We start from the raw sequence: 23,042 nt of genomic DNA on the forward strand, positions 1-23,042 counted from the left end.
ACACTGGATAAATGCCTACTGAAGTGGAATGAATAAAAGGCTCCTGAGGTTCTAGAATGAGCAAAAGACAAGTTTGGGAAAAATATGGGATGAGGTATGGAAACAGGATGGTGTTTGCATGATGTCAAGAAAGTGTACGAATAGTATCTCTATGCTGAGCCTATTTATTTATTCATTATTAAATATAAAGAAATAAAGCTTACCATCCTTCATCATCATCTACTTCTGTTTCAGAAATATCATTTTCAGGAGTTTCAGCAATTGCTTGCGTGAGTTTAGATTTAAACTGGTTCAGAAGTGCAAGGGTCTGAAATAACAATTATACGCTGTTTACTGACAAATAGAATTTTATAAGAGCCTCCTACATTTGGTAGAAGAAAAGATATCCTTCAACTATAGGAGAAAAACAAAACAGTCCATAAGCTGCAACAGAGACATTCACAAACTTTGACTTTGCTCTATTTTCATTTCCACTCTTTTTTCTCGGAGATGTAGAACTGTTTTCTGATTCAGGAAACATAAATTTGTTAAAATAGAAGATTAAGCTTGAAGTTTAAAAATGCATGCTTATATGCATGATTAAGTTTCTAACATCCATAAGACAAATAGGCACTTTACTAAGATATGTAAAATTAAGGATAACACGTAGGGTTAGAAGGTGGGACACTTGTCAAATATAATAGGTAGGGCAATAATACAGCAGGTACGACACTTGTCTTGAATGTGGTCAACTTGGGTTTGATCCCCAGCACTCCATAGGGTTCCCTGAACCCACCAGGAGTGATCCCTGAGTGCAGAGGCAAGAGTAAGCCCCAAACACTGCCAGGTGTGGCCCCAAAACAAAACACACACAAAAATAATGGGGGCCGGAGCAGCAATAACAGAGCAGGCAGGGTGCTTGCCTTGCACGCAGCCAACCCAGGTTCAAATCCCCAGAGCTCCATATGGTTATCTGAGCACCATTAGAAATGAGTTCTGAGTACAGAAGAGATGTGAAATTTAAAAAAAAATTAGCATTTTTTATTAAATAAATTTCCAAGAATGCAAAGAGGGAAAATGGATACTTTGTTGTAATGTGAGCAAATTTTAGAAATATTCTGAGAAAGCTATCTTTATATACTAGAAGTTTAAGATTTATTAACTTAAGATTAACTCCTTTGATTTAATAATTCCAATACTTAGAAAACATGTAAAAAAAGTGAAATGTAGAATATGACTTATCCAAAAGATGTTCATCAATATTCATAGAAGTGAAAAAAAAACAGAAACATTAAATTTTTATCAATAAGGGACAAGAAGAATTTGGCTTAAAAATAATGAAAATATAATTTCACTGATACGGAAAAGTACATTTATGTAACAACTTTTGTGTAGTTGGAAGTGACTTTTCTGAGGTCATAAGGTTGAGAGCAAAGACAACTTCTTAATGGACCAAAATTTTAAAATATCCTAAAAAGTTATGCTAGACTTGGGTTTTTCTCTTTAGGCTGAAAACGGCAAGGCAGGCTGTTTGAAGCCAACTGATGTGCTCCTGGCATTTGCTCAAAGGAGAACTGTGACAAACAAAAAACATCCTCTTGGCCCTTCTCGGCTTCTCCTCTATTCAAGATGGGACTTCCTCTAGCTGTACTTTACAAGTAAGAATGGCGAAAGAAGAGCAAGTATCACAAAAACAATGGAGCAAAATACAGGGTGAAGTAGATAGGATTTGCAGAAGGCATTCCTGTTTGGCATCTACAGGGAATCAATCTCCTTCCTGGCTTCTGCCGAAGGCAGGAATGGCCAAGCACTTACAGCACGGTGTCGCAGCACGGCGAGAGGCTGTTTTGAAGGACCCGTCTTGGCAGACTGCATGCATCTACACATCAAAGTCTCAAATGGCCTCTGTTTCTAGACCAGCCCTGGGCTCTCTCTTTTCTCCATGCAGCTGCCCGGTGGGAGGGATGTTGTCCAAGGTGCAAACGAGAACCTATCACTCTCCTCCTTTGATGGCTCCCCTGTCCACTGCCCTTAAAGTAAATCTGAACTCTTGCATTATCTTGCATAAACTGAATTCTGCTGCTTACCTTCTCAGCCTTATCTCTTCCTTTCTCTTAGTTTATGTTCAAGTCTCCTTAGTATCTTTTAGTTCTTTACAAAGAGATCAAAGACTTCTCTTCCCCCTTTTCTCCCCCCATAACTTCTGTTCGACTTTTAAAGCCTGGCTAACATATCAATTTCACAGGAAGGTCTTCTCAGAGTTTTACTCTTTGTTATGTCTCCCTGTTAGACATTTACATAATTCCCCCCACCCAATCTGTCCTTTCACTGGCATCACTTCTTTGCTTGGTTCTTTCTCCTTTTAAATCAGAGAGGCCTGTGATGTACCCTACTCGTTTACTATCAAATACATGGCAAGTTCTTAATAATTATTTACTGCTACAGAAAGAGGAATGTATGAAAAAAACTGATCTTTAGCATCTTCGGTAGCATTATATTCTATACAGTTGCCATGCTGAAGAACTTGTGACAAGAAAACAAGTTAATAATGTATTTCTTTAAAATTTCATATGATGTGCTGCTGCTTGTGAAAACTGACCATGATAGAAAAGGTTTTCAAAATCCGGCTTCCTGATGAATTTTCCCTTTGATTATTTTGACACTAAGGTCTGATGAAAGAAACTTCCTTATAATAAATTAGGTGTCATTTATAATACAATTCTTAATTGTATTAATTTAGCCAAATAAACTTAGGTTTTATAGTTTACTTTTACTCTTCCATTTCATATATACTAGGAGCTTAAAAATACTGTTCTCAAACATATGTGTTATTACCCCAAATAAATGATTTTGGACTGCCCCCTAGCTTTTTTACAGGAAGAAATACTAAAGAGATTCATTTAATTAAAACAAAGTGCTGCATAGCATACACAGTTGAGTCCCAAGGTTTTCCCATTTCTCTTTTCTTCCTCCATGATTTCTGACAATCATCTCATATACCTACTTAGATGCGGGGATTATATTCAATAGTTGGTGATACTACTTATAGGAGAAGTTAACTAGCACTTTATTTACAGGTAGTGTACAACTTCCACTCATCATTTAAAATCATTCTCCATTTCACAATGTTCACAGAGACCAAGGTTCTGAGGATCCAATAACATATGGTCTCAGAAGATTCCTGTGCTTAATATGTAAGTGCACGGTTGAAACCTGAAAGCGTTAGACTTTTTGCCTAAATGTCTGAAAAGAACTCTGTATCACTGAACCTTAGTATGAGTGGTCAAAGTACTTGTCACCTCATCCTGTATAAATATACCATTTTCGAACTAAGAGGTAGTATGTCCTGGGATGTAGAGTTAAATTAGGTTGTATCTGCAACAATTAGAGACATTTAATAGGGAATAAATAGCATATGGATTTTCATCTGTGACTTCACCTGGTCTTCCCTGGAAGCTCCCTTCTTTGCTTGCTGCTTCCTCAAAGCTTCATACTTCTGCTTTTCTCTTCTGTATTCTGCAACGGCACCATCAGGAGCAGCTTCTTCCTCTGAAAAGGAATAGAACACTCTCAAACAAATAGTAAAATGGCTATGCGATTTCTTTTTAATGTCTATGCCTCCATCACGGAAGAGGAGGTCAGAACCTGGGACGGGGTGTCCTCCATTTGATTTTATAACCTGATAATGAACTCAACCAGTTCTCTTAACTATTTATTGGATTAGAAAGCCACTGGAGTAAAGTTATCAACTGAGTTTTATAAGCATCTTTACATATATATATCTCTCTATTTGTTAGCTGCATTTATTTGACTAGAAAATTATCCATCTCACATTAAAAATGATTAAGATTTTCCTAAAATTCAGTAATATTACGATTACTTCTCTACCTTATAATCTTCCAACATTGCTTGATTTGTTTCAATGATGTTAATTTTCCTTGTTAAAAGAATAATAACAAATAACCTCAGTTTGATTGAATAATAAATCATAAGTTACCAGAAGTAGAATTTTTGGGGGTTAAAAAATTGAAATTAAAATGCAAATTTATGGATTCAATTTTGCAATAATTTTATGTAAAGATTATTTAACATCTAGATCAATAAGTTTCACCTGCAAAAACCAGCATTAGAGGTATTTGCTAATCATTTTTTTCATTTTAAACTCACTACATTATCATTACTCTGAGCATTTGTTTCATAGCACTGCATCTTTTTGTTTTGTTTTTGTTTTTATTTTAGGCACACCCAGTAGTGCTCAGGGCTTACTCCTTGTTCTTCACTCAGGGATCACTAGTGGTTAGCTCTGAAGACCATATTTGGAGCTGGGGTGGAACCCGGTTCAGCTGCATACAAGGCAAGTGTCTAATCTGCTGTACTATTTCTCTGGCCCAAATAGCATCCCATCTTTTTTTTTTTTTAAGTGCAGTAGTATGATTAACAACAGTAAGTTTTTTTGTGTGCATGGGGGGCAGGATGAGGAGGCTCACTCAGCAGTGCTCAGGGCTTACTCCTTGCTCTGAGCCAGAGATTACTCCAGGCATGGCTTAGAAGACCATATGGGTTGCTGAGTCTTGAATCCGGTTGGCTGAAAGAAAGACGAGGGCCTTATCTGCTGTGTTAGAGTTCCAGCCCTGTGATGTTAATGTGTGTTAATACATCGTAAGGCTGGAACTCTAATATAAATGTATAATGTACATATGTATGTGCATATATGTATATACATTATACATTACATTACACGTTATATACACATACACATATATATGCATATATGTGAACTAATATGTGAATTTAAAAAACCCTTTATAATTACCTGGTATGATTTTTAAAAAAAATTTTATTGACTGAGCTTCCATGATTTACAATACTATTTATGATGGTTTCTCATACATAATTCCAACACCACACACATCACCAGTATACCTACATCCTTCCCCCAAGGACCTAATGTCTCTCCCTCTCAACCCTCCCAACTACTCCTGCACCAACTCAATTGTATGAATTAGTTGTCCTGTTGTATTGCTCTTGGTAGTATTATGATTTTGATGTAATGTGAAAGGAATAATAATTTTTAATTTTACAGGAGCTAATTAAACTCTTTCTTCTCCTCTGGGAGGAGAAGAGGGCAGTCTCCTGCCCCCGTGCCTGGCTATTCCTCACCGGGGCCCTTGGAGGGGAGTGGGTTGAGTTTTTCTCCCTGCCCTGGCCAGGGCCCCGGCAGCCGAAGACGTCCAGGACCAGCCACCACCATGCTGAGACCACTCTCCGCACACCTGAAGGTACCGGCAGAGGGACAAAGCCACGTGGGTTCCGGGGCCGAGATCTCCAAGCCTACTCGGATAGGAGTCGAGCATCCTCCACCCAGATCCTCCAAATTCCAGTAGGCGGGGGTCACACCCACCAACTGGCCCCCTGTCGCCGTGTAATCCCATCAGCGGCCAAGACTCTGAGACTATAAAAACCAGCTCCTGGAACCGCGCGGCCGGGCGACATCTTATTATGACATCTCATTCCTACTTTGACAAACTGGCAGGCTACCGAATGTAGCCTGCCCACACGGCAGAGTCTGGCAAACTCCCCGTGGCGTACCCAATATGCCAAATACCAGTAACAATGATGGGTCTCATTCTCCTAAAGAGCCTTGAATATAATCTCAGGGCTAGGATGAAGGAGACGTTACTGGGGCCTGCTCGAGGCAATCGACGAATTAAACTCTTTCACAGCTTTGCTTTCAAGACAGCTGTAAGTACCACATAGTATATTAGTGAGAAAAAAATTTTAAATACAGAAATGACATTTTAAGCATGCACACACATGTATAACTATTAGGGAAGAAAAATTTAATAATTTTGGTATATAATAATATTTAAATAACATTGGTATATAACATTTGGTATATAATAATATTGAAATAACATTAATAATATTTAATAATTTTAATAATTGGTATATACAAAATTATTTCCTTGGAACGCCTTCAAGAACGTCGAAGAAATAGCTAAGAGGACGAAGAACCTCCGGCTCCGGGCACATCTCTTTGATTCCACTGTTCTTCCTGCATTAACATATGCCTCAGAGACCTGGGCCCTGTGCAAACAGGATGAGAATGCTATTCGGGTCTCTCAAAGAGGAATCGAAAGAGCTATGCTTGGAATATCACGTTTCACTCAAATGAGAGAACGAATCCGGAGTTCTGACATCCGTCGACGATCAAGGATCAGGGACGCTGTCTCATTTGCCAAGGTGTCGAAAATCAGATGGGCTGGTCACGTAATGAGATTTAAAGATGACCGCTGGACTAGAGCTATTACTGATTGGATTCCACGGGATGTCAAAAGACCGCGTGGCCGCCCACCTACCAGATGGTCAGACTTCTTCGTCAAGATCATGAACGATCGGTTTGAGGCCCTTCATGTTCCCGGAGCGAACAGATGCCATTGGGCTACACTAGCACACGACAGGGACAAATGGAGATGTTACTGGCGCCCGCTCGAGCAAATCGACGACTAACGGGAAGTTAAGTGATTAAGTGATTTCCTTTATATATACAAAATCATTCCTATATGAGCATTAACTATGCCTTTTTCCCCCAGGGTCATTTCTCACAACTGTAGGCCAGCAACCACCATGAAGTGCTTTCATTTGCTTTTCTCTCCCATTCCTGATTCATTCTACTCTAATGACCCCAGCTTTTGCTCATGCTTCTTTAGGATATACTTAAACTGTTTCTCAACTCTCACCAGATTTTCCTTGCTTCATTATTGCTTATTTTTCAGTTTTCAGCTTGTCTAAAACTTCATTTAGGGACCTTTCTAATTCTATTTTTTTTTCTTCTTGTTTGGTTTTGGGCCCCCACCTGGTTGTGTTGAGGTCTTATTCCTGGCTCTGTGTCAAGGGATCACTCTTGGCAGTGCCTGGGGGACCATATGTGGATCTGAGTTTTTGTACTAAGTACTGGTCCCTATTTGCTCATCAAAACTTTGATCCTTATTTATGTGATTGTTTAGCAACAAACTAAAGTTTACCAAAATAAAGAATGATAACTGTATCCATACTTATTCTAAAACCTTTTTGAGAGAAGCAAAATATTCACTATCCCCACCCCTCCACTCCCATGTTCATTTCTGGTTTTGGAGCCACACCAGTGGTACTCTGAAAGCTGCTACTAGCTCTCTGCTCAGGGGTCACTCCTGGCAGGGCTTGGTCCTCTGTTGTATGCAAGTCTAAGGCCTTGCCCACTGTACTAGCTCTTCACCTCGACCTCCCAAATCTACTCTTGAAGTCTTCCAGTTTGAAAGTCCCTTCTTCAAACCCCCAGAATACTCTCTAATTTTTTTTTTTTTTTTGCTTTTTGGGCCACACCCAGCAATGCTCAGGGGTTACTCCTGGCTTTGCACTCAGAAATTACTCCTGAAGGTGCTTGGGGAACTAAATTTTGTTTTTTCTTTACCCCTAATTAGACACAAAAGCCCTGGAGGGCATTTCCCAGGGCCTTAGAACAATAGTCAAATGAATGAAGTATTATGTAATTGGAGGAGACATCATTTGCCATGCAGCTAATATTTCCTGCTTCATCACATCTAAGCAGTCAACAATATTTCTTTCCTGCCATTTTCCTATGGCAAAATTTCATGAAATGCCCCAAGAAAATTCTGGTGAGTATCTTCAGAACTTTTTAATATCTGAATGCTTAAAATGAAAGAACACTTGGGACAGACACAAGGACACAAGTCTTTAGAAATTTAGGCTGATAGAGGTACAGTAAGTTGCTATGTCAAGCATGGTATAGTGGTACAGTTGTGACTGCAGGAGAGAAGAGGTGAGTAGCTATTTATTCTCATCTTTTTAATTGTCCCAGGCCACTATGCTGAGCATAGACATGTTTTAAAACAAGGACAGCTAGTTATAAAGTGATTGGCTATTGGTCATCTAGAAGAAACAATATGAAATATCAAAAATAAGCAACTTTTATAGATTGGAATACTAAAGCAGTAGAACCTCTCTTTTATCAAAATCTTATGGGCAGAGTTGAGAGATAGGTGCATGTTTTGTGTGTAGGAGGCGCAAGTTTATTCCCTGGCAAGCGTGGTTCCTCAGCACTGATGGAGATATCCCTAAGCAAGGTGCTGGGAGTAGCGCCTGAGCTCTTCAGGGTGTGCCCACACCCCTAAACAAACAATAATCTCAATGAAACATACACAAGAAGGTACTGATATTTGCTCCTTCCTGTTTACTGTGGCCATTATTCATAGTGGATTAAAAAATGTATGGGTACACTGATAATGTATAAAGAAAACATGGGGCCTGGAGCAATTGTACAATGGGCTGCATGCAGCCATTCCAGATTCAAACCCTGCCATCTCATATGGTCTAAGCACTGCAAGGAGAAATTCCTGAGTGCACAGCCAAAAGTAACCTCTAAGCATCACTGGGAGGTCCAACTCTCCAACATGCCCCTCCACCTCTCCCCAAAAAAGGTTGAAAAACAACAACAACAACAAAAAAACATGGTACATACAGGTATATACATACAATGGAATATTATTCAGTCCCATAAATGGAAACTCTACCATATGCAAGAATATGGATGAATCTAGATAACTGTGTGCTAAGTGAAACAAACTGGGCACAGACAGATAAATATTACATAATCTTTTATGTGGGATAAGATTTACTACATATCCTGGTGCAGTTAATGAGAATATATACTTGAAATTTGCTAAGAAAGTTGATCACAAATGTTATTACCACATACACATCCTGCAGAAATTGTAACCGTGAAGAAATGGATATACCAATAGCTTGATTATGGTAATCATTTTATAATGCAAGTTGTAGGTATTCTGAGATTTTTAATGCCTGGTTTAAAAATAACTTTTCCCTACCCATTTTTCTTTCTCCCCAAATTAGCAGGAAAACAACTTTTTTTTTTTTTTTTTAAGTGAAACACCATGAGGTATAGTTGTAGACTTAATAGACTTCGTGCTTGGGTTTCAGTTATACAATGACTGAGTACCCATCCCTCCACCAGTGCCCATTCTCCACCACCAGTGATCCCAGTAGCCCTCCCATCCCCTCACCCTATTCCTCCCCACCCCACCCCACTTTTGTGGCAGGGCATTCCCTTTGGCTCTCTCTCTCCTTTAGGGTGTTGCGGTTTGTGATAGAGGTATTGAGTGGCCATCGTGTTCGGTCTATAGTCTACTTTCAACACGCATCTCGCATCCCAAGTGAATCCTCCAAACATCCTTTACTTGGTGTTCACTTCTCTATCTGACTGCCTTTTCCCCCAGCATATGCTGCCGGCTTCCAAGCCGTGGAGCAGACCTCTTGGTACTTGTCTCAAGTATTCTTGGGTGTTCGTCTCCCATTCTGTTATTTTATAATTCCCCAGATGAGTGCACTCTTTCTATGTCTGTCCCTCTCTTTCTGGCTCATTTCACTTAGCATGATACTTTTCATGTAGAACCACTTGTATGTAAATTTCATGACTTCATCTTTTCTAACAGCTGCATAGTATTCTACTGTGTCAAGTTTCTTTAACTGGTCATCTGTTCTCGGGCACTCAGGTTTTTTCCAAATTTTTGCTACTGTGAACAGTGCAGCAATGAATATACAAATGCAGATGTCATTTCAACTGTACTTTTTTGCCTCTCCGGGATATATTCCCAGAAGTGGTATTTCTGGGTCAAATAGGAACTCAATTTCTAATTTTTTGAGAATCATCCATACTGTTTTCCAAAAGGGCTGAACCAGTCAGCATTCCCACCAGCAGTGAAGCAGTATCCCTTTCTCACCACGTCCACGCCAACACCAGTTGCTTTTGGTCTTTTGGATGTGGGCCAGACTGTGTGGTGTGAGATGAATGCAGGCATCCAGATTCAAGGAGCCCAAAGGGTGCCAGCTAAAAGAGACCCTAACATGGGGCTGGAGCGTTAGCACAGCGGGTAAGGCACTTGCCTTGCACGCAGCCAACATGGCCAACCCAGGTTCGATTCCCAGCATCCCATATGGTCCCCTGAGCACTGCCAGAAGCAATTCCTGAGTGCATGAGCCAGGAGTAACCCCTGAGCATTGCCGGGTGTGACCCAAAAAGCAAAAAAAGAAAATAATAATAATAATAAATAAAAAAAAGAGACCCTAACAAAAATACTCCAAGACATACCATAGTTAGAATGATAGATGCCACAGATAGAGACACAATACTGCAAGCAGTAAGGTCAAAGAAGGAAATCACATACTAAGGAGCCACCCTTAGATTCACAGCAGACCTATCAGAGGAAACCCTCCAAGCCCGAAAGCAATGGTGGGATATAGTGAAAAAAACTCAATGAAATGAATGCTTCACCAAAAATACTTTATCCGGCTAAACTCTCACTCAAACTCGAAGGAACGGTACACAATTTTGTGGATAAACAACAGCTCAGGAACTTCATAGACTCAAAACCAAACCTAAAAGAAGGGCTAAAGGGGGTACTATAAGACAAGACAACCCCCTATAAGCACAACAAACCCTTACAGAAAGATGACACAAAACCCCATGACAATAATCTCTCTCAACTTCAATGGTCTAAATTCACCAATTAAGACACACAGAGAGGCAAAATGGATTCAGACAGAACCCAACATTCTGCTGCCTACAAGAAACACATCCGAACAATCAGAACAAACACAGACTCAAAATCAAAAGGTGGAAAACAATCCTGCAAGCAAACAATCCCCTCAAAAAAGGTGGGGTGATCTTACTTGTATTGGACAACATGGATTTCAGGTTAAAAAAGATTAGAAGGGACAGTGAGGGCCATTTTTTTTTTTTTATTAATCAAGGGATATGTACAGCAGGTAGAAATCACACTCCTAAACATATATGCACCAAATGAGGGTACAGCCAAATACCTACAACAACTGCTAACAGACCTTAAAAAGGACATTGTAAGCAACACAACAGTAGTTGGAAACCTCAACACTACCTTCTCACCTCTGGATAGATCAAGAAGATTAAACCTCAGCAAGAAAATAATGGCTCTGAAGGAAGAAATAGAACAGAGAGGGCTATTAGATATACATGACTTATATCCCCCCAAAAAAGAATACACATTCTTTTCCAGTGCATGGAACATTTTCTAGAATAGACCATGTGCTGGGCGACAAAGCATATCTGAACTGAACCAGGAAGACACTGTATCAACTATTTTTTCAGACCACGTTGCACTGAAGATAGAAGTTAATCATGTACAGATGTAGAAAACCAAATCAAACACCTGGAAATTAAACAACTCAATTGAATTTCTATCGGGTTTGCATGAAAACTTTCATTAAACATTTTGACATTGTATCCACAAGCATAAGTAATGAGATCTGTTACACAAACTATAAAATATTCAATCAACTCTTCTATTTTCTATTTGGATATATCATATTGGTATAAAGTCTTATTTGTAGTATGAACAACCATGAACGATCAATACAGTGTTTTTCATGGTTTCATTTTTAAGTAGTAGGGCTGGAGCGATAGCACAGCGGTAGAGCATTTGCCTTGCACGCAGCCCACATGGCCGACCCGAGTTCGGTTCCTCCGCCCCTCTCGGAGAGCCCGGCAAGCTACCGAGAGTATCTCGCCCGCACGGCAGAGCCTGGCAAGCTCCCCGTGACGTATTCGATATGCCAAACACAGTAACAAGAAGTCTCACGATGGAGACGTTACAGGGCCCGCTCGAGCAAATCAATGAACAACGGGAGGGCTGTGACTGTGACCGTGAGGGTTGGAGAGATAGCACAGCACATAGGGTGTTTGCCTTGCACATGGCCGACCAGGGTGACCTGGGTTCGAATCCTCTGCCCCTCTCAGAGAGCCCGGCAAGCTATAGAGAGTATCTCGCCTGCACGGCAAAGCCTGGCAAGCTACCCGTGATGTACTCAATATGATCAATACAGTAACAACAAGTCTCACAATGGAGATGTTACTGGGCCTGCTCAAGCAAATAGATGAACGGGAGGGCAGTGCTATGTAGTGCTATGCTATACTCGAGTTATTTCCTTAGGTTTATATTTCTGTTCACTAAATCTGTTTATTTGTGTCTAATAAGATTTTAAAGCATAAATGGAATCACTGATTTTAGAAATTACTTCATCTTATTCATTTTTATTTTCAAAATTTATCATTCTACTTTCATAATCAGTCTTTTATAATGATTTAAATTCATTGAAAATTTTGTTTTAAACATAGGTTTTATATTTGATCTTCAGATTGTTCTAGAATGCCTTTTTGACTAACTTTTTATCTCAAGTGGACATTTTCTTTGCATTCTAAACTGTGATTGTGAGTTAATCTTTATCTGGAGCTGCATCCCAACTATATTATATTATAAAGCTTGGCACCAAGATTGTATGAAGTTTCTTATAGCGGGCCTCTGCATTTGTTTCCATCAATTAAGGGAGTCCATTAATCCAGGTCTTTTTTCCAAGTAATTTTCTCTTTTTAGGATTTTTGTATCACATAGGTAGCATATATTTTGATGTTATAGCCATAACTGGTAGAAGTCTAGAGGGTTTTTGTTATTTTTTAAGATCATTCCTCTCTACATATAGCGCGAAAAAATTGACAAGTTTCTCTGTGTCATTTCTCACAAGATGGGAAATTTTTCTAGATTCCACTTCTCAAGATCACATTTTTAAGTGTGAGATTAAAACCTTAGCTTCTAGCTTTTAGAACTACATCTGGTTCCAATATCCCCCTGGGTATCTATAGTATCAGCTTTCCTGCTTAATGCTCTGGTTATGCCTTCCCTTTATTTCTGGTACCTAGAATTTTTTCTTTTCTTTCTTTTTTACCATCTTTTCTTTCTCTCAAGCTTAGCTAAGTATTTAAATTGGACTGGATCATATTTTACCAAATATTTCTATACACTGATACGAGAATGGAGTTCTATGTTAAATCAATTCATGTTGCTAAAATAAGAAGTAGCACATTCACTTCGATTGTGATTGACTCTTCCTAAACAGACAAAAGTTAAGTAAGTAACTGAAAGATTAGTGACATAAAACTAATAAAATATATGAGTAGTTGTTTTAAGTACTTTGCTGGTCTCTCATTTATTATTGTAAGTTCTTCCTGTTGTACAGATCCTTTGATCAATAAGAAATGGCCTTCACTGTCTCTTATGACCTTCTTCACTCTGAAATCGATGTGGTCTGATATTAAGATGGCTACCCCAGCTTTTTTATGGGACCTGTTTGCTTGTAGGATTGTTTTCCAGCCTTTGACTCTGAGTCTGTGTTTGCTTTGACTATTGAGATGTGTTTCTTGCAGGCAGCAGAATGTTGGGTTCAATTTTCTAATCCATCCTGCCACTCTATGTCTTTTAATTGGTGCGTTTAGCCCATTGACATTGAGAGAGATTATTGTTATGGGATTTTGTCCCATTGTTCTGTTGAAATTTGGTGTATTTGAGGGGCCTTTTTTTGCCTTAAAGTAGCTCATTTAGTTGTTCTTGTAACCATGGTTTTGAGTCTATGAAGTTCCTGAGCTGTTGTTTGTCTGTGAAACTGTGTGTTGTTCCTTCTATTATGAATGAGAGTCTCGCTGGGTAAAGTATTTTTGGAGAGGCATTTATTTCATTGAGTTTTTTCACTATGTCCCACCACTGTTTTCGGGCCATGAGGGTTTCATCAGAAAAATCAGCTGTGAATTTTAAGGATGCTCCTTTGTAAGAGATTTCTTTCTTCGATCTTGCTGCTTTCAGAATTTTGTCTCTGTCTAAAGTTTTGGTCATTTTGATCAGGATGTGTCTTGGGGTATTTTTGTTCGGATTTCTTCTAGCTGGTACCCTTTGGGCCTCCTGAATGTGGTCACAAGTTTTCTTCAGCTCTGGAAATGTTGTAGCAATGATGTCTTTGACAGTTTCTTCTTCATCAAAGTTTTCTTCCTGTCCCTCTGGGACTCCAATAATTCTTATGTTACCCCTCTTGGCTTCACCACGATCTTCTCTTGCCATCAGTTCCCGAACTGTGAGTCTCTTTTCCATTTTCTGCTCTTTTCTGGTGAGTCTCTGAACTTCATCTTCGAGCTCACTGATTCTGTTCTCAGCAGCTGTTACTCTGCTGCTGAGGCCTTCCACTGAGTTTTTCAATTCGCCTACCAGATTTTTCAGGTCCGACATTTCCGATTGCATTTTCCTCATTTCTGCCTTCAAATCCTCTTGTCTTTTATTGGCATTGGTTTCCATTGTTTCTTTTAGTTCCCTAAGCATCCTAAGTAGCTCCCTTCTGAATTCCTTGTCAGAGAGGTTGTCTAACACTGCAATACTGTTGGTGTCTTCTGGGCTAGCCTCTTCAATAAGAAAGTTTGGTGGGCTTTTGCATTGCTTTACCATTGTAACTAGTGTGGTTTAGTCCTTCACGTTCACTGTTACTATTCTGGTTGAGTGAGGAGAGAGTTCCCGGATCCGTTCAGCTTTGTTGCCGCGAGATGGGATGTTGCCCAAATGCCCTGCCACAGAGGCAGGGTGGGAGGGGGGAACGGGGGAGGGGGGAATATTATCCATGGTGGTGGAAAATGGGCACTGGTGGAGGGATGGGTATTTGATCATTGTATGACCGAAACCCAAGCACAAAGATTTGTAAATCTACAACTGTACCTCATGGTGCTTCACTAAAAAAAAAAAAAAAAAAAAAAAAAAAAAAAAAAAAAAAGATATTCAACAGTTAATTACTTAAAAAAAAAACTAATAAAATACACAAGGAATTCAAACAATTTAGTTTCTCTAAGTAGAGAGTGCATTATTTTTACTTTGTAAAAAATATATATATATAAATACTAGATAATAATAAATAGAGATAAAGAACAATAAATTTTCACTGAAATTTTGATCAAACAAATGATAAATTAATAGGAATGAAGAACGGGGAAAAAGATGGCCAGAGTGATAATATAGTGGGCTGGGTGTCTGCCTTGCATGTGGCTGACCTGGGTTCTTCCACAGCATCCCCCAGGCACTACCAGTAGTAACTCCTGACTGCAGAGCCAGAAGTTAACAACCCCTAAGCATCACCGGGTGTGACCCCAAAACCAACAACAACAAGAAAGAATGAGCGAAAAAGAACATTTACTTAGAAACCACTGTATTTTAGTTACCACATTAAGGTACTTTATCTATGTAGTAGGTATCCATAAACCTATTTTCTAAACAAGTAAACAGGATAGACTGCCATCATAATGTAGAGAAGCTGGGATTTGAATGCAAATCTGGATGATACTAAGGACTTACACTGTAGCAATTACCTTCAATTAAAACTTCAAGACAAGTGGAAAAATATTTAATGTGGTACCATAATGAATAACATTTATTGCCAAAATGAATGTCACTGAGAAAAAATGTTATATAAATTTACGGTGATAATCATTTCCACTATGTATAAATGTCGAATCATGATGTTTTATATGTAAAACTTATGCTGTGTGTCATTTATATTTCAATAAAACAAACAATAATGTTTATTTTTAAAAATAATGTTACTGATAGTTCTCTGTGAGGAAATAATATAAAACATGATATGAGTTTTCCCTCTAGCAAATAATATCAAGTATGACTTACATAAAAGTAGTTAAAAATAAGCCCACTGATTAGGAGTATTAAATTGATGATCCTTAAGCAGAATACTAACCTAAGGTAAAGGTAAAGGCCCTCCCGTTGATCGTCGATTTGCTCGAGCGGGCCCAGTAACGTCTCCATTGGAGACTTTGTTGTTACTGTGTCTGGCATATCGAATACTCTCGGTAGCTTGCCGGGCTCTCCGAGAGGGGCGGAGGAATCGATAGCACAGCGGGTAGGGCGTTCGCCTTACACTAACCTACTAAAAGGTTTAAAGGCTACCTATTTTATAATGTGAGAATTAAAATAAATAATATATTAGCTATATCTGAGATAAAATTAGACTATATGAGAGAGCTAGATGAATAGGGTGTTTCAATATTATACCCATCAGCTTAATAGAAACGAAAGCTGGAAGTCACCTCGGGGACCTTCTAATCTAGCTTCTCAATTTTTAAATGTTAGCAAGGTCTAGTGATGTTTAGTTATTTAGCTAGTGCCCCATATAGATCATCAGAAAAGAAGTCTAAAATTTGCTTTCTGGGGTTCAGAGAAACAGTGAAAGGTTTTTTCGCTTTTTAATTTTTTCCTTTTTGGGGGCCACGCCATTTGGTGTCCGGGACTTACTCCTGGCTCTATGCTCAGGGATCTCTCCTGGCAGGCTCGGGGGATCGGATGGACTGCTGGGGACTGAGCCGGTGGTGGCTGTGTGCAAGGCAAGCACTCCACTCGCTGAACTACCGCTCTGGCCCCCACACAGTCCAAGGGTTAAGGCACAGGCCTTCCATAGAGCTTGACCGAGTTTGACCTCTGGCACCACTTGAGACCCCTAACATCACAAGGTGCAGTCCTGGAGGCCCTCGCGCATACAGGTACGTACAGTTCTGGAACCTGCTCCTAAAAGTGAAAAGCGTAAGTGCCTGTGTGGATGTATGCCACAGTCTCATTGCTAGCTAACCATTGGGCAGCCAGGAAAACCCTCGAATTAGAAGGCCTGGGTTGTACTGATCTGTGGGTCCTCATACTGAAACTCCAATACTGTTGGCTAAGAATTATCCAGAGGCAACCCCAGGTCTTCTGAGCACCGCTTTGGCGCATCCCTCCAAAAAACTTGTTTTGTGGGAGTATGGTGCCACCAGCAGGTCAATCTGTACCTGTGAGGCGAGTATATCAGCAGCTTGATGGCATTTTCAGACTTCCAGATACCCCAAAATTGCTGCTGCGCCTTTGGCCAGACCCCCAAAATTTGGGGCAAAGTTTACCAAGAAAGTAAACAGCCAAAAGTTAGGTATGTGGGAGACATACCCATAAACCATCTCCGGCTCAGCTATATAATTGGAAGCATGGCCTCTCTGGTTCCTGATCAAACTGCTTAACGGCCATGATCCCAGAGACTCAGAAACGAATCTTGGAACCCAAAGACTTTTGGCAGAAATGCGTCCTGCTCCTGCAGTAGGTTACTGGTACTGGGCCACTCCAGATGGGAATAGGTTTCGTGCCTTGGCCTGTTTTTCCTTGGTGGCCTGGTGATGGTCATCCTCCAAAGGCAAAAATGGACAGTCAGGTTTGGGCCTGCAGTAATGAGACACGTGCGGCCTCACCAGATGGGGGGGTGGAACTGGCCCTTTCCTCCCTATCCCAGGGAGACCTCGAGTCGCCGCCTACAAGCGGCCTCTCTGGCTCCTGATCAAGCTGCTATATCTGCATCCTTGTCTGCATCTCTCCCCAGTCTGAACACGACAAATGGTGGGGACTGTGCTGCTGTGGCCTACCCTACGCTTCACCTGTGTATGAACTCAGGAAAACAGTAACTGAGAAAACAAATGAACAGGTTGATAATTCTGGAATCATAAATCAGAAGAGTGTCCAGGGGCTGAGGATGTGGTTCAGTGGTGGAGCCCATGCTCCTCAAATATAAAGCCCAGGATTTGACTGCCAGTATTTAAAAATCCCAAGTGTCATACTTGCCTTCATGTTCTTGCTGCACAGAATAGCTCTTCAAGCGACTTTACCATCTCCCTGAGGAGTATTTGGCAATAAAATAAACACCTTCCTACTATGCTCCGGTCAAAGCATTTTAAAGACGAAAGTCATAATGGAATTGTTAACAACTGGGTTTTTCTCTGACATTAAAATAAAAGCCTACATGTTGCATATTCTTTATTATTATTTTCCTTAATTACAGTTTCCATACTATTCAAGACCAGACATTAAATCTGCATTTGTTTAATTTCAAAGTAGTTGAAAGTTACTCAGATAATACGTCTGAAAAATGAATATGGAGAAAATGTCTATCCGTGCAGTTGCCCAAATTAAAACATGCACAATGAATTATTGAATGGCAGTGTCTAAATGCACATTGGCAAAGACTGGAAGGAAATCTAGGCGAACACCAGGGGAAAAGTATCTCTTCCGTATTATGAACCAATAAAAGAAACTGTTCGTTTTATTTAATCAATTTTAATTTCCTTTGCATTTTAAAATGCTACAACTTGAACAATACTGGCTCCATCTGGTGGCCAAAAGGAGTTCCATGAAAAGTAAAGAATGGATACTTAATTTGGGAACTACCTAAGAATGTTTAAACCTTGAAAGCTGAAGCTTGAAGCATCTTCCAACATTAAATTCTGATTAAGTAGAACTGAATCTATACTTACATGAAGTTTTAATTTTACCTCTCAGTTTTTCATTCTAGTTTTATCATTTTATGTTATTCTGAGGCTTAAATAATCTAAACATACAATATTTTCTTCAGCATTTTTATTACTTGAATTGAAAATTGTGCCAATAACAAGTGATACAGTTAAAATCTATATACTTTCATATTTTATTCAATATTGTATATGAAATATAAAGATACTCAGAATTTCAACTGCACTTTTTTTCCATTAGACAAATCTGGGATGTTGTTAAATGATTATAGTGGAAGTTAAATGATTGGGCAATGCTGAGAATATCAGAAACCTGATTTTTTTGCCATTTTTTTTTTATGGTGAAACAAGGCAGTTTTTCCTGGCACTCTCAGAGAGCCCGGCAAGCTGCCAAAAGTATCCCACCCACACGGCAGAGCCTGGCAAGGTACCCGTGGCATATTCGATACGCCAAAAACAGTAACAATAACGGGTCTCATTCTCCTGACCCTGAAAGAGACCCCAATACACCATTGGGCTCTACTATCACGCAATAGGGAAGAATGGAGACATTACTGGCACCTGCTTCAGCAAATTGATGAACAATGGGACAACTAGTGACAAGTGACATGGAGAAGCAAGATAGTTTTTATTGAATGAAAATTACTTAGAAAGATCTGAGGGGTAAAAAAGAGGAAATTATGTATTCAGGGGAAAAGAGCAAGTCAGAAACCTGATTTTTCTGACTTCTCAATGCTATTTCCTCTACAAATATAGTTTTTGCACTGTTTCTGTAGTACAAAATCACTATAGGTATATTTCATTATAATCATAATTTTGAAATTATTTACATTAAGTTCAGTATTATTATTTATAAGATATCATAAACCCAGCATATAATTCTCTATGGTTAGGCCAGAGAGAAGGACAGGAGTCAAGCCACTGATAACAGGTTTGATCTCCAGCACAGCCTGTGGTCCCTGAGCACCACCAGGGGTCACTGCTGAGTAAAGAGCCATGTTGAATCCCTGAGCAGCAGAGGGTGCTAGCCCATCGTCCCCTACCTCCCCCAAAGAGCTTCCTTAATTTTCACTTTTATTATTTTTACTAAGACACTAGAAATTTTCACTACTGGAGAACTAGTTCTGGTGTAAGGTGCTCCCCTTGCATGCGGCCAGGAAGACATCCCCATTTCTGCCTCTCCACCGCAGCTCTATCCGGGTCACACCAGAGCAGAGAGCCAAAACAGCCCCACTGCTGGGTGTGGCTTCAAACTCAAATATTCCCTAAAAAAAAATCTCAAAGTCCCAATCTTACACAAATATAAAATTTTAATATTTCCAGAGAACATTGATTTTCTGTGGTTGTATTTCAAATTGTAGTCATGTTGGTAATAACTTACGGAAATAATAGCATACAATTAAGTTACCATAATGCTGGGCTGGAGCGATAGCACAGTGGTAGGGCGTTTGCCTTCCAAGCGGCCAATATGGCCGACCCGAGTTTGATTCCTCTGCCCCTCTCGGAGAGCCCAGCAAGTTACTGAGAGTATCTCGCCTGCATGGCAAAGCCTGGCAAGCTCCCCATGACATATTCGATATGCCAAACACAGTAACAATTGTCACAATGGAGACGTTATAGGGCCTGCTCGAGCAAATCGATGAACAACGGGAGGACAGTGACAGTGACCATAATGCTATCAGACAAAACATCAACTCAAGTAAATTCAAATACTCTTACCTAAGTTAAAGGATGAAGAGAAACATGAACAGTAGACTAATTCTGAACACTAAATATTTAATTGGCCTAAATAAATTTAGGTTTAGTCGTCTTGAGCTTTAATCATAAATACTTTATTATTACATGGCTTCTCAATAATAGCTTTTTGTCAGACATATCTCTATTAACAATGTTTGCAGAAATAATGAAAATAGATAAACAACATTTGCTGTAAAAGAAATACTAATTTAACACTGAAAAAGTATAAAACCCTAGGCAAGCTACACATGGGAGCCTTGTGGACAGCAGGTATGAGCCGGGGGAGTGGGGGCGACTAAAACCTCATGGGAAGGGGGGCGTTCCAGTCCGTCCTTCACGCCCTACAGAGGTCACCAGTTGCCCCCCACGAGCGGCTCTCCAGCACGGCCACGGCCCCAGAAGCACAAGGACTTAATGCAGAACCCAGCAGCTTGGAGCAGAAAAGTGAAAGGACTATGCGTTAATCCAGGCCATCATGTCTGCCCGGAGGGGAAAGGGCGTTGGTCCCTTCCGTCCTCCTCCCTCTGGAAAGAAAGATGGCGGCCACATGGGAGCCTTGTGGACAGCAGGTATGAGCCGGGGGTGTGGGGGCGACTAAAACCTCATGGGAAGGGGGGCGTTCCGGTCCGTCCTTCACGCCCTACCGAGGTCACCAGTTGCCCCCCACGAGCAGTTCTCCAGCACGGCCACGGCCCCAGAAGCACAAGGACTTAATGCAGAACCCGGCAGCTTGGAGCAGAAAAGTGAAAGGACTATGCGTTAATCCAGGACATCAGGTCTGTCCGGAGGGGAAAGGGTGTTGCCCCAGTCGCCTTCTCCTCTCTGGAAAGAAAGATGGCGGCCGCATGGGAGCCTTGTGGACAGCAGGTATGAGCCGGGGGTGTGGGGGAGACTAAAACCTCATGGGAAGGGGGGTGTTCCGGTCCGTCCTTCACGCCCTACCGAGGTCACCAGTTGCCCCCCGCGAGCGGCTCTCCAGCACGGCCACGGCCCCAGAAGCACAAGGACTTAATGCAGAACCCGGCAGCTTGGAGCAGAAAAGTGAAAGGACTATGCGTTAATCCAGGCCATCATGTCTGTCCAGAGGAGAAAGGGTGTTGCCCCAGTCACCTTCTCCTCTCTGGAAAGAAAGATGGCGGCCGCATGGGAGCCTTGTGGACAGCAGGTATGAGCCGGGGGAGTGGGGGTGACTAAAACCTCATGGGAAGTGGGGCATTCTGGTCCGTCCTTCACGCCCTACCGAGGCCACCAGTTGCCCCCCACTAGCGGCTCTCCAGTACCGCCATGACTCCAGAGCACAGAAACCAATTTCTTAACTATCTGACTTTCAGTAGAAATACTTCCAGGGTCAATAAGTAAAATAGCAGAAATCCAAAACCAACATTTAATTCTTGAACCCAGCTATAGAAAGCAAATCACTTCACAATGCTTTGTCAGCATGTCTGATTTGGGGGTGGGGGGGGTAAATAATAGTGGTGAATCTTTTATTGAAACAATGAATCTAATCAAAGCAGATAGAGTGTTAACTAGAATTCATCTGCCCCACAGGGACTGGGAGGGGTGGGGGGGTGGAGTTTTATTGGGGTTCTTCATGGTAAAAAATAAGTTTTGGTAAAGGGAAATGTGCTTGATATTTGCATGGCTGAGACCTAAACCTGAAAGCTTTGTAACCTTTCCCATGGTGATTCAATAAATAAATAAATAAATTAAAAAAAAAAACCCTAGGCAAGCTAGGAATAAACTAATTTTTCTTAATCTAGTGTAGGGCAACCATAAACAGCATAAGCTTGCTAAGGGTTTTATACATTTTCTATTCAGGTGATTTTTATTTTTGTTTTGTTTTGTTTTTTTGGGTCATACCAGGCAATGCACAGGGGTTATTCCTGGCTCTGCACTCAGGAATTACTCCTGGCAGTATTCAGGGGACCATGTGGATGCTGGGGATCAAACCTGGGTCGGACACATGCAAGGCAAACACCCTACCCACTGTACTATTGCTCCAGCCCCGAAGTGATTTATTTTTATACCTTTTACTTTTTTTAAAATTAACATTCTTGAGGGATTGGAGAGAAAGTACAGAGGGTAAGGTGCTTTCCATGCATGTGGCTGATCTGTGCTTGATGGTCAGCATCCCATATAGTTTCCTAAGCCCACCAGGAGTGATTCCTGAGTGCAAAGTCAGGAGTAAGACCCGAGCAAAGCCAGGTGTGGTGTCAAAACAAAACAAACAACCCCCCCCCCAGAAAAAAAGTAACATCCTTTACATAATACAGATACATAACATAGTGTCTATAATATTTTCTAAAATACAGCCAACATTCCTATTTTGGGATTAAATCGTACACTTTGATAAATCTATTCATTTTCTTTTGAATTTTTAAGAATTGTTCTCTTCTCACTCTTACTAAATTGCATATTTATAGGAATTAATTATTTCATGTAAATCGCATAGAATTATTCATACTACTGATGGGTTAAAATCTTTGTAACTTATGAAAAATACATACTTTTAAAAAGGTTTTTATCAGCTTATTGATTTACAACTATGTGAAATTTCAGGAGTTTAGCTTTATTCAACTATGCATGTGAAGGTGTCACCACTTACACACACACACACACACACACACACACACACACACACACAGATCTCTCTCATATATATTCCATATATGGGATATAAAGAAACATAGTAAGAGAAAAATAAATGGCCAAAGGGATCAGAAAGGGAGATTAGAATCAGAATGGAAGGTTTTTGTCTACAGATCTGTTTCTACTTGGGAGGAGCCCTTGAGATACTAGTAGGGGAAGCAGACATTCTGGTTATGGATGTGCTGGAACAATGTACACGAGAAAAGTATAATTAATAGTATAATCACAGACCCGCAATAAAAATTATATAATTAATAGTATAATCAGGGAAGCTCAATAAAAATGGTAAAGAAAGAAAAATCTGATCATGCAAGTCCCCATGTGCCATATTAAGAAATGTGAATATTTACCAATATAGTGGTAGGGCATTTGCCTTGCAAAAGGCCAGCCCGGCGGAGCCGAGTTCGATTCCTCCGCCTTTCTCGGAGAGCCCAGC

At 40.4% G+C, this 23,042-nt stretch overlaps 1 protein-coding gene across 1 annotated transcript in view; it reads right to left on the reverse strand.

Annotated features, from left to right (window-relative positions):
* CWC27 (CWC27 spliceosome associated cyclophilin) overlaps positions 1-23,042 on the reverse strand; it is a 260,727-nt gene that overhangs the window by 53,336 nt on the left and 184,349 nt on the right. Inside the window, exons 12-13 of the mRNA XM_056112526.1 lie at positions 3,419-3,528; positions 204-307 (exon numbers count right to left, since the gene is read on the reverse strand). Of these exons, the coding sequence (XP_055968501.1) occupies positions 204-307; positions 3,419-3,528 (214 nt within the window). The remainder of the gene's footprint in view (positions 1-203; positions 308-3,418; positions 3,529-23,042) is intronic.

This window comes from Sorex fumeus, unplaced genomic scaffold, assembly GCF_029834395.1.
Source record: "Sorex fumeus unplaced genomic scaffold, SorFum_2.1 ptg000018l, whole genome shotgun sequence".
In the NCBI taxonomy this organism is placed as follows: domain Eukaryota; kingdom Metazoa; phylum Chordata; class Mammalia; order Eulipotyphla; family Soricidae; genus Sorex; species Sorex fumeus.